Consider the following 12,664-nt stretch of genomic DNA (forward strand, 5'->3'; position numbering starts at 1 on the left):
TCTGGGAAACGATGCTTCCCGGCAGACATGAGCGTTAGCTTAGACCTGCAAAAAGCAGGTCTAAACTAGCTAACGCACGTCGTCGCCGCGGCATCTGGGGGTCTCCTTTAATAAGGAGACCACCAGAGCTCCCCGTCGGGTCGCCGCACAGTTTAGAAGCCCCCGCGCAGCTCTGCAAAGGCTCCCCTGTGATACGTACCGCCGCCGATCACCCGACGCCTCTCGCCGCAAAATCCATCACGTAATTACAGTGTATCTAACACTGTAATTACTGTCCGCATAGAAGGAGCCCGGGCAAAGCATCTTTGAATCTGCAGCCGGGCTCCCCATTGGTCCGCTGTCTAAACCAATAAAATGGCTCAGACAGCGGACCAATGGGGAGCCCGGCTGCAGATTCAAAGATGCTTTGCCCGGGCTCCTTCTATGTGGACAGTAATTACTGTGTTAGATACACTATAATTACGTGATGGATTTTGCGGCGAGAGGCGTCGGGTGATCAGCGGCGATACGTATGACAGGGGAGCCTTTGCAGAGCTGCGCCGGGGCTTCTAAACTGTGCGGTGACCCGACGGGGAGCTCTGGGGGTCTCCTTATTAAAGGAGACCCCCAGATGCTGCGGCGGAAGATGGCGGCGATGTTCAGCGGGCGAGTGCGCATGTGTGGGGAGTGAGGCTGTGCTGCTGATGGACAGCACCACAGCGTAAACCTCACTCCCCATCGCTCGGTAAAAGGGAGCATCGCTCAGGCTTTCGCCTGAGTAATGCTCCCTAACGATCGGCCATCGCGCGAAGGATATGGGCAATAAGATTTGCCAGTAATCCTCGCGCAATGGCAAGGTGATAAGTAGCTTGCATCTGCAAGCTACTTATCACCTTGAATAGGATATGGCCCTTAGACTCTTATTAACATCTTGGCAAGCATGCACTATTTTGATTGTACAAGAAATAATAAACGTTAATATATTTTGGGAGCCTTCTATACCAGTTATGGGGAAACTATTGTATGCATTATTGCTGACTATTATTTTTTTTACTTAGACTTGGAAGCTGCCACAGAGACTTATGACATAAAGCCACCTTGTGGACCAATTGTTTTTTTATTCACCAAAAGAAACCGAAGTGATGTTATGCAGGTTTCATTTTGATAGTAGTCCACAACTCGGCTCCATTGCAAAATGATTCATGAGAAAACTGAAAACTGTGAGCTCATTCCAAACAAGATGTTTAACTTTTAGCTATAAGATTCAAGGCTAGATTAATGGAGCTATGTATTTTTTGCCTAATTCTACAAAAATAGGTTGGTTAAGGGTATATTTAAATATAGTTGCTATAACATACTTGACATTGCTGTAAAACTGATACACAAAGTTTGCCGCAATTTAAAAAAAAAAAAAGACGAGAGAGAAAGAGAACACCACTGAAAGGGTGGTGTATCAATTATGACGTGCATGAGATTTAATTTTCATTGGCAAAATGTATCGACCTTTGAATGTGCGCATTAAGGAACATTTGTCGGTCATTACAAAACCTAATGTGGATAAAAAGAAAATTAATTCATTGGATATGCATTTTAAAACTATGCATAATTAAGATCCAAGAGGCATGAAGGTGATGGGGATTTATAAATTATAAATCAGCCCAAGAAGGGGAGACTACGACAAGCAACTGTTGAGTGTTGAGGAACTAGTCCATTTGGATGTATGAATGTGGGAATCTATATCCAAAATGGTTTAAATAAGCATTTCTCTAGGCATTATCATTTTCCACCACAAGATGGCTCCCTGCCATTTCGCTGCTGTAATGTTCTGCTTCTGAGACTGGCTTTTGTTGCAACATCGTGCAGCTGCTATTCACAGCCTTATAGAGGCTTGCTACAGTGTCCCACGTCATATGTCTGAGGTGGTCTGTTGGGATAAAAAAAGTCATGTTACCTGATATCCATGGGAGTTCGGCCCTGCCCCCCATGCCTCTTTACTTTTCCCCAGCTGCCAGCCACTTAATAGGCATTGGTTATTGCAGGTGAAAAATGTCACTGAAACTCAGTATTGTTCCTCAGCGATGAGCTGTAGGAAGATGACTCAGGTGTGTACCCTGGAGAGAGATGGGCATGTGAGTTTTTGCAGCATGTTCTACGGTTCAGGCTATCAGCTGGCTAATGTCTGGTAAGGGTTTGACACCGATGCAGTGTCAGTAATGAGTATGTGTTAGGTTCAGTAAGAGGCGTGTTTGGGTGACACATGAGGAGGCTAGAAGTTGCCAATCTATGCGGATGTCTGTTTGTTGGATTACATTGCTTTGAATTCAATTGGGCCTGAAGACAATTGGGCCTGAAGATGTTTTCACATATTGGTATACCTCTTTATTGGAGTGCACTTCAAATAGGCTAGCATAAGTCAGCATCAATGTTTAACCACCAATGCATTGGTTTTATGGGTGGGTGTTTTATATTGCACGTCTTAGAGACAAATCATTGTAATTTTTGGCAATAAAGTTTGTTCTATTTCTACAGTAGCTCTATGCTTCCTTACTGCAATTCTATTTACAATTCTATAACTGTACAAGCAAATGTTCATGAAATGAACTTTAGCTTCTTTATAGTGAAAATATAGCAATTATTTTATTTTTATTTCGCAGTGGATCTCCTGGAACTCAGCAACACACACAACATCTTCAAACAGCACGAACTCAATCAAAACCAACAACTGCTGTCAGTGCCGGAAATTATAAGCATCCTCACGTCCATCTATGACAGCCTGGAGGAGAAACATAAGGAGTTAGTTAATGTGCCTCTCTGTGTAGACATGTGTCTGAACTGGCTGCTTAACGTATATGACACGTAAGTTCATCATTGCATTGATTTCTGCACAAAAGGTGCCAAGCTCTGTAGTGCAGGAAGAGAATGTGAATAGAATGCTTTCTTTAACCTTCAGTGTTGGTCAGGAGTTATTGAGAAATGTACTTGTAGCTCATCATTGTTTTGTCTCCTGGGATTAGGTACGTGATAGAATGCTCTGTACAATAATCATAACAGTTATTTTGATTTAATAGCCTACCAAACCAGGTGACCATTCATGGCTGTGTGGTAAATCTGTAAATACATCCATATTTTTATTTTAGATGTACTTTACTTTAGGTGTTCTTCTTGCAGTGTGAATTTTTAACTTTGCTGCAAAACAAGTGGGTTAAATGATGACATCTGGCTTAGGATGGCAATCAAGTAATATATAGGCGTTAACCCACAATTACGAGTCAAAAAAATATTTATTCTTTGGTTATTCTCTACACCTTTTGTTCAACAATATAGGTATAAGGATATAGGTATAAGCAGGAAACCAGGCAATTAGCAGTTAATTATTTTATTGCACCAATTCTTCATAACACATGTAAATCTCTTCCAGAAGGAACCCACATACTGTATATATGAGGTAATTGTGAGCTGGAGACACCTAAATTACAAATGTTATTACCAATACTCAGTTCACCGAATGCTCCTTTTACCCAATTCAGAACATGCTGTGACACCTTTTCTATCAGTGAAGCTGGATTAGAGACACACACGTCTGCTTTTTATGCCCTTCCTACAGTTAGAGGCCCTCTTCAGAGGCACTGTTAAACATAGAATTTTCCCGCCACTTTCCCAGCAGAAAAGCAAAATTTTTTCACTGCAAATGAGCTGCTGGCATCCATTGCCGAGGCGGAAAATGATTTGTTGTGGCTGTGTTTTTGAAAAGGTGGTAAATCTCACTTTCTGTCTATCACGGTAAAGCTAAATACTCACCACCCAAAGGAGGAAGATGGATCCAGCGACGTCACAATGACTGGCTGGCGGGTATGTGCGACATTACAGGACGGGCGTGAACGGGAAGTCAATCGATTGCGGAATGTTGCCAGAGTTATCGGGGATCTTAAAGATCAAATCCGTCCTGACGGTCCTTATCATCACGCATTGCTAAATGTCGTTCCAACGATCGTGCACCTATATCCTTATACCTATTGTGTGCATCAGATTGCTCTTGCTTAGCTCCTACCATCTTCCTACTGTAGTCTCTACAGTGGAACACCTTCTACCCATCCTCCCTTCTCTATAGAACAGGCTGGTCATAGATAGCAAAGTAGCATTGTCTATATAGCAGAGGTTCATTGTTTTGGGCGACAGTTATTGCAATTTGCAAGTATGTTAATACAGTAGTAACTTGATATGGTGTTACTTCTATTTGTGGAGCTAAACATGTGGAAATGTGGTAAAAATGTAGTTATCTTTTTTTTTTTTGTGCTGGAATGTACAAATGAAAACTCTGGAAGTAAAAATCAAGTTGAAAAAAAACTCTGTGTTGTTATAGCCATGTTCCTATAGTCATTGTACACTTGGGCAGTATGCATTCCCAGTCCAAAAATAATCCAATGAAAATTATCAGATGGTTGGTTGATTTGAATGTAATTTTTCTGCCAACTGATTTGAAGCACTCGTTCACACACTGCAATGCACTTTCCGATCACTGACAATCAGCAAAGCGCTAGTGTTGTGTCACCCCTTAAGAGTGTTTCCACAGCAGTGGTGCATCTTTGTTAAAATCACCAATGTGCTGCATGTAGCATTATTTGGAGCGATTCAGCTTGAATGAATGAGCAAATACGCTAGCGATTGCGTTTTGCAGTGTGAACTAAGCTTTATGAATGTTATGTAGTCATCATCATTTGACATGGCTATGATACATTTTTATCTACTTTAAGATTTCAAATAACTAACCAGGCTTTTAGAAGCATCTGGTCCTTTCATGCTGTTATTTTATAGTGTAATTATCTGCTCCTCAGAGGGAGCACGTTGACAGGCTGCAATCCACCCCACTTGCGCAGAAGATGTTCAGGACCTGCAGTTGTTAAAATCCTGACAGAAGCGTTTGTGTGTAAGCTGTCAATAATGCGGCCAGACTGTATGGCTAAAAGTCAAAAATCGAATGAAACAGGAAAGCATCGCTGTGCAGCACAATGGCCCCGAGGATTCAACTTAATTATGATCTGTCATAAGCCATTCCATGTCAGCTAAATGTCTAATATCTATTCTAGTATGTTGCTCAATGATTTTCCTTATTCATCTCTAAATCTGAAAGTATAACTAATACAGGATGTGGCATACCGATCATAACAGAATTATTAAAGGAAATCTAAAGAGGAAAATAGGCAGTTTCGCTTACTTGGGGCCTCTTTTAGCCCCCACAGTCATCCTGTGCCTGAGACCCTCCGCTCCTCCTCATCATGTCCCCGTGTATGGCAGCGTTCTGCACATGCGCAGTATGGGAAAATCGCTACTCGGCATGTGCAAACCGCTCTTGGCAACAGCATTGCGATCAGAGTGCCTTGTTTTGAGGGGGTCACCGCTGCTTGCTGGAGGGTCTCGTAAGTACGGCGCGGGCTTAGGATGATTCCAGGTAGCTGCAAGAAGCCCCATGTAAGATAAGGTAACTACTTTTTTCTGTTGTTGCTTAAATAGCTCTTTAAAATCATAGTATCAAGAAATAGTACAGCACATAATAGTTTCCCTGAAAAGGTACCTGACATGACATGTAAAGTGATAAAATAAATAGAGTACAGATTGCCCAGCAAGCTCAAGGTGAACCAGAACTCCTACATGAGTGTAAGGGACTGAAAAGGATGTAAAAGCCTCATTACTAAGCTCTTAAAAAATAGCTCCAAAGAGAGTCAAAGTCCAGCCCTCCAATAGCAGTCAGAATGCTGCAGAGATAACTGTTCCAGGTGGTCCCCAGCAGGCATAGCGTGACACCCATAGCAGTCATAGGTAGCCCCCACAGCGCTCACATTGTGGGCCATAGAGATCATAGTGTGGCCCCACAGCAATCAACAAAGTGCCACTCGCAGCAGTCGCAGGTGCTCCCCTCCCAGCATTTAGTCACAGTGCCCCCCTTACACACACACACACACACACACACACACACACACACACACACGCGCGCACACGTACACAGTTGCAGTCAAATTGTGACTCACACAGCATTTTCCCATGTTCCAGGGCCTTTTCACATTATTGTTCACAAGGTTTTTCTACATTAAAGTGAGTGCTTGTATGCCCTTTACTAGTTATCTGCACTGTTTAGGAGTTTATCTTGTTACAGTGGGGATTTTAGAGAACAAAATGATCCAATACAGGGGTATATGTACTAAACTGGGTTAAGCAGAATACCGTACTTAAAGAGACACTGAAGCGAAAAAAAATGATGATATTATGATTTGTATGTGTAGCACAGCTAAGAAATAAAACATTAAGATCAGATACACCAGTGTAATTGTTTCCAGTACAGGAAGAGTTGAGAAACTCCAGTTGTTATCTCTATGCAAACAAGCCATTAAGCTCTCCGACTAAGTTAGTCGTGGAGAGGGCTGTTATCTGACTTTTATTATCTCAACTGGTCCTGGACTATTTACTTTTCCTCTGCTAGATGAGAGGTCATTACTTCACAGACTGCTCTGAAAGACTCATTTTGAATGCTGAGCATTGTGTAATCTGCACATATTATAGAATGATGCAATGTTAGAAAAAACACTATATACCTGAAAATAACAGTATGAGAATATTTTCTTTGCTGCTAATCTTCTAGTAATTATTCATAGTACACAACCAATTCATTATATCATATATTTTTTTTCGCTTCAGTGTCTCTTTAAAGTCTTACCGTACGATGAGTAGAGCATAATGCAATACATTACATTCAATGCATGTAGCAGCCTTCACCTGAGTTGTATCATAATATAGCAATGTGAGCAGACATTTGACATTATGAATTCCCTATAGATGAGAACAGTTCTACCTGCATAAAATGCATCATCCACCAAACAGTGCCATGAGGGAACATAATTCAGCAGGCCACACAAAGAAAAATATAAAATATTTTAGCATAATACCATAATACAAAGAGGCATTTTCAGGACTACAGATATACAAATACTTTATACTTTTTTGTTAAATGTTTTCAAGTTAATTTTTTAATACCTTTGAGAGGAATAAAGTTCCATTTAATAAAAGAGAAAGTATTTGTTTCCTGAAAAATACAGCAAATATTAGAAATGGTTCCATTAAAAGCCCAGCATCATTTGCATGGCAACATTGCTCTGGGCATTGTGGGTGAAACTTGGTTAATGTGAAATCCCAATGTAAATGTGGTAGGCTGTAAATTATTGAGCCAACCATACAGACAATGTCTGTTGCCTTGCAGGATAAATGAGAAGCAGGATTTTGATTTAATTAAGTCACTTGGGTGCACGGCTAACTGTCTGAGAGCAACTGAGATACCTTACATTATCTGACAAGCCAGTTGGAAGGATCTCACCAGAGGAGATGCACTTTGTCTTAATTGACATCTGTTGATCGAGTTAAAGGATAAATGAGTGACAAACAAGAATGTCTTAGCCCCAGATGCACCGTTAAGGTGGAGGGGGAGTTTAGAAACGTATGGCTGTGAATGTATTACTTTATCTCCTCTGAGGGCTCATTCACACTGGAAGTGTTGATGAAAACAAAACTAGAGCTGATCGGTTCATTCATGGGAATTACTTGCACTGACTGGCACCTTTAGCAGGCAATGAGTGGCGTGTCCCAGTGATTTTACTGGGGCTGGTATACATTTTCAATGTGCTCCTATAAAGGTGAAATTACTATCCAGTACCACCAAAGTTCCTGCAACAGGATTTTTAGAAAAGCCAGCCAACGCCTCGCAGTGTTACCTGGCCTCATTAAAAACAATGGGTGTTAAAATATTATATTAAAACTAGCAGTAAACCCAAGTTACTTTAACATGGATGGAGAAACATAAACTCTGTACAGTGCTGTTACATTGTTTTACTGTAGAGGTATACTACATTGTAATTACTAGCATAAAGAAACCAATGACTTACTAACTGCTAACTCTGTTGACCACTGTTCAATACCAATTCTTCTTCATCTGACTTTAGCTTTTGATATTGTTGACCATGCTTTACAATTCCTCTTTCATGTTCTTTCAAATTCTTAAAATAAATGTGAACAAAACAGAAATTATATTTCCAATTTTTGAATCTGCTTTACTACGTGACATAACTATGAACGCTGACAACACACCAGTAACTCCACTTCTCTAAGCTTGTTGCTTAGAGCATGAGCACACTTGCATGCTTGTGTGAATTTTTTTAGCAACACATACCTGTTATAAGTGTGCAAGTGCACTCAGCCCTTGGGTAACATCTTACACAAATTATAAATTAAGAAGTTACACTACTGTAATAACTTTACCTGTAGTATACCAATGAACCATGGTAGGGAATAGATTATGAGCCCCTCTGAGGGACAGTAAAGTGACAAGACAATATACTCTACAGTGCTGTGGAAGATGTCGGCTCTATATAAATGCTAAATAATAATAATCAGCAGCTGACATCTCTCCAGTCCATTGTAAGTTCTGTTACTCAACTAAAGGTGTGTACACATGTCCAACGTTTTCGAACAACTTGCCATCCAACTTGTTGTTTGAACTGCTTGTAGTGCGAACAACAAGTCGTTCAGATGTCATGTGCACATGACCAACAAAGCGGCTGATATGCTAATTTACCTAACTTACACGTTGTTTAACCAACTTGATAATGGGCAATGGACTGGATAGTACAATGAACTAGACTAAATGACTGATCAAACGAATTGTTGTTTGAACATCTATTAGTTGGACAAACAACAAAAAGTCATTTGTACACATGTACGGACCTAACAGTCATTTAAACCAGAATTCCCCAACCCTGTCCTCAAGGCCCACCAACAGTGCATGTTTTGCAGGAAACCCAAAACATGCACAGGTGGGGTAATTAGTGTCTCAGCAGAGCTGATTAACTACCTCGGTGGATTTCCACAAAACATGCACTGTTGGTGGGCCTTGAGGACAGGGTTTCGGAACACTGATTTAAACGACAGTTGGTCCAATGGATCTGCTGAGCGGATCGGGCAAACCGGCTGTTATCAGTCGTTCGATAGTGCGTACACATGTCCAACTTGTTGTTCAAGCGACAAGTCGGGCGACAGGTTGTTCGAAAAAGTTGGACGTGTGTACGTACCTTAAAGCATCTTTTTTCTCACTCCTCAGAAATGCAACCCTCTGTCTTATATTACATGCTCTGTCAAACACGTTTTTTTTACTTTTGGTCCTCTTTATGCAGTCACACATGGAATCACTCCCTGCTCCCACAGATATTCCTCATGGCTATTTTACCCATAGAATTGTGAAAATGGCCAGACATCCATTATGTATGTGTGTTAGGTGGCCATCGCTGATTTACCTCAGGAAACAGAGGCTTCTCATTGGTGTGTTATGGTTCCCATAGTTATGTCACAGATTCCAATACTGCAGAATTGGGTGTCTGGCTTCTTATATTATCGGGTACCTGTGGGAAATATAAAATGCAATAGAAGCTGACATTATTACAAAATTACATTTTATGGATCAAAAAACTGTATTTTAGGTGTGATTTCCTTTTAAGCTTGGGCGCTGAAACATTTGAAATTTCAACCAGATGGAAAGCTCAAAAACACCAAAGCTAGAGTTGTCTCGTTTAATCTTGTAAAAGCCAACCAGATGTTTCTTCAGCAAAGGTATTCCCTGCTGATAGTCCGGAAAATAAAAGAAGAGGTTGCTGCTGTGAGTACAGAGGCTCCTGAATAATCTGCTCTTCAGTGGCTGCCCTCTGCAATCGTTCACAGCAGGAGCCTGGTTAAATCACAAGCAAAGGGCACATATACTTTATAAATGAGAAATAAAGCTTTGTTTAAAGCCCTGGCCAGTGTATGCTGAGCGTGGTGTGACATGGAGAGCATACCCGATGTGTAGTATTAGTTTGTATTGCGTGCCTGGAAGCTTGTTCCTTATGCAACATATACTTTTTGTCAAATATATGTCATGTTTATCACAGGGGAAAAATACAGAGCTTCTGCATAATTCACACTTTTTTTTCACTACTGCAATGTATAGTATCAGGCAAAAAGCATACTCAGAGTCTGATGCACTAAATATTTTGCTGCAGACAATTTGTTTTTCTCTCATTTTTAAGTTGTTTTGGCCCTTATGCGATGAACTTTTTTTTCCTGTGTTTTCTCATTGGAGATCATTTTTTCGTCTTCTTTTCAAACTAACTTTTCAGAAGAAAATAAAAAGTAAAAAAGTACAAAAACATAGGTGAAAAACAGTAGGGTATTGTACCGTGTTAACCATCAGTAAAAGCAAGAAGTTTAAAATCAGGACGATACCATTTATTGGCTAACTAAAAATGAATAAGAATAAGCAAGCTTTCGGCCTTGCAGCCTGACGAAGGCTGCAAGGCCGAAAGCTTGCTTATTCTTATTCATTTTTAGTTAGCCAATAAATGGTATCATCCTAATTTAAAACTTCTTGCTTATAGGTGAAAAAGTAATTTTGAAATCATTTTCAGTGTTCTCTTGCATCCTGAAAACTTAAGGATTTTTATTTACAAGGTTTGAAAATATCACCTTGGCGAAAAGTCAGGAAAAAAAGTGAATTGAATTTTGTCTAATCCGTTAATTTGGCTGTGGATCACGCTTGATAATCTGGGTGCTGCTGTAGACTGCTGTACAAATTATGGTTATAGCGCCCCTGCTGTGGTAATTTAGGCATGGGATAATTGATGGCAATGGCTATTAGAGGCTATTGTTAATCTAGACTCCACAATGAAATGCCTCTCACTTCCCCTCCCCTCTCATCTCTCCATAATACAGAACAGGCTTCCGGTAGAGGATTGAGCTCCAAGCCTGTACAGGTCCAGAATTGTCACCTTAAAACTAAAACCGTAAGGCTACTTTCACACTTCGTGCTGTGCGATCGTCCTGTGGCAGGAGAGCCTGGGACAGGACGGCCACAATGCACCATGTCCCCTTTCACATTACCTTGCGGCAGACTATGCCGATAGGGTAATATGTGTAGCGTCGCCACCCACTCAATGACGTACTCCCTGCTGCACAAGAAGTAAGTCACTGGTTTACCGTTGCTTTGCGTACCTCACCACTACCGTGATTGCATATGCCATAGACTTGCATCGCTGCATTGCAATGCACAGTTTTCAGCAACCTAGTGTCGATTAGCTACTTCCTTAGCAACAAAAACATAGCACAAGGTTTAAAGGATCATTAGAATCTTGTAACAAAGAAGCAGGTACATGCACCTTCCGTCATCCAGCGTCATTTATTCTCAAGTGAAGACATGTGTGACATAAAGAATACATCAGGCAGACATCACCTTATCATGACGTGGTAGCCAATGCGGGGGTGGAAGTGGGTGTCAGGGCTGCAAAAGGATCGGCGATGGCCGTTTCACGTCCAACAGGACGCTTGGTCACGCTGCGTTCCACACACAATGGCGTCCGAGACACGTCCGGTATATCACGGGGAGTAGCCCCGCCCCTTCCGGAAGTGCGTCGGCGCACAGTGCTCAAAGTTCATTGGTCAACCACCAGACCATTAGGAAAGGAAGCCGGGCCTCCAATCAGCAGAGCGGGTATAGCGCATACAATCTGAGCGACCTCAGGGTCGCATGGTCAGCCAATAGGAATTGAGCTAACCGGTGATGATGTAAAATTTACGCATCGTCACCATGCCAACGTATACCAGGAAGTGATAAACCACTCTAGGGACATGTAAAATTAACACCTCCCTCGCTTCGCAACATTGTAACCCAGCGCCACCTGGTGGTTGCAAGTAATAGTGCTACAGTGTAATAAAAATAAGTGTAAAACACACCGTGACATCTAAAACAGGGACACAATTGGGGCGGTGGTGGCTGGGAAACCCACATAAGTTTATACATAATGGACCCAACCCCCAGGCTACCAAAAGATGGGATGTACGAGCAACAGATCCTTATAACAGGGATGAACAGGGGAGGGAAAAGGAAATATATATAGTGATAAAAAGTGCAAAGCACAAATCAATATAAGGAGGAGGCAGGGGGTCGGTTTATACCAACAGGTACCCGCAGGCGACCCTATAGGAGTATATACACACTGCACTTAAAATCCCCAATGTCAGGTGCAACCCCCATCAAATTACGACCGGGGGAGAAAGTGCGGCAAAATTATGCCTCATAAACTCCAAAATAGGGACAGCCCAAGGGGACCCCCCCGACCCCATACATCCCACCTAGGACACCTCTAATCTAACCGGAAATGGTACATAGCTAACATCTGGTGGACACAAATTTAAAAGACCCAATTACTCGCTCACAATTTAAGGGTCCAGCATACAGGAGAGCTCAATCTTATCGCCACAGGGGACCCCTGTGGCGTGCTCTTTTGCGAACCTCTTCCTGGGGGAGTGGGAGGAGTCTGCCATGCTCTCGGACAAGAATCCATTCCGGGGGCACGTCAGACAATGGTCGAAGTACGTGGACGACGTCCTGGTGGTGTGGTCTGGATCAAATGACCAATTTGATTCATTTGTACAGTATTTAAATACAAATGACATCAACATGGAATTTACAGCAGAATTGAGTGACAAGGAGGTAACTTTCCTTGATCTTAAATTGGTTATTCAGAATGATGAGATTTATAGTAGAGGCTACAGGAAAACGACCGCTAAGAATGCCATGCTACATGCTAGTAGCTTCCACCCGGGTCATGTGATTAAAGCC

The 12,664-nt window shown here is 41.7% G+C and overlaps 1 protein-coding gene across 13 annotated transcripts in view; it reads left to right on the forward strand.

The window, feature by feature from the left end:
- UTRN (utrophin) overlaps window positions 1-12,664 on the forward strand; it is an 863,547-nt gene that overhangs the window by 766,403 nt on the left and 84,480 nt on the right. For all 13 annotated transcript variants that reach the window (XM_068232090.1, XM_068232089.1, XM_068232092.1 and 10 more), the window contains one exon: window positions 2,634-2,835. In XM_068232090.1, the coding sequence (XP_068088191.1) occupies window positions 2,634-2,835 (202 nt within the window). The remainder of the gene's footprint in view (window positions 1-2,633; window positions 2,836-12,664) is intronic.

Source organism: Hyperolius riggenbachi, chromosome 4 (genome assembly GCF_040937935.1).
Source record: "Hyperolius riggenbachi isolate aHypRig1 chromosome 4, aHypRig1.pri, whole genome shotgun sequence".
Taxonomy (NCBI): domain Eukaryota; kingdom Metazoa; phylum Chordata; class Amphibia; order Anura; family Hyperoliidae; genus Hyperolius; species Hyperolius riggenbachi.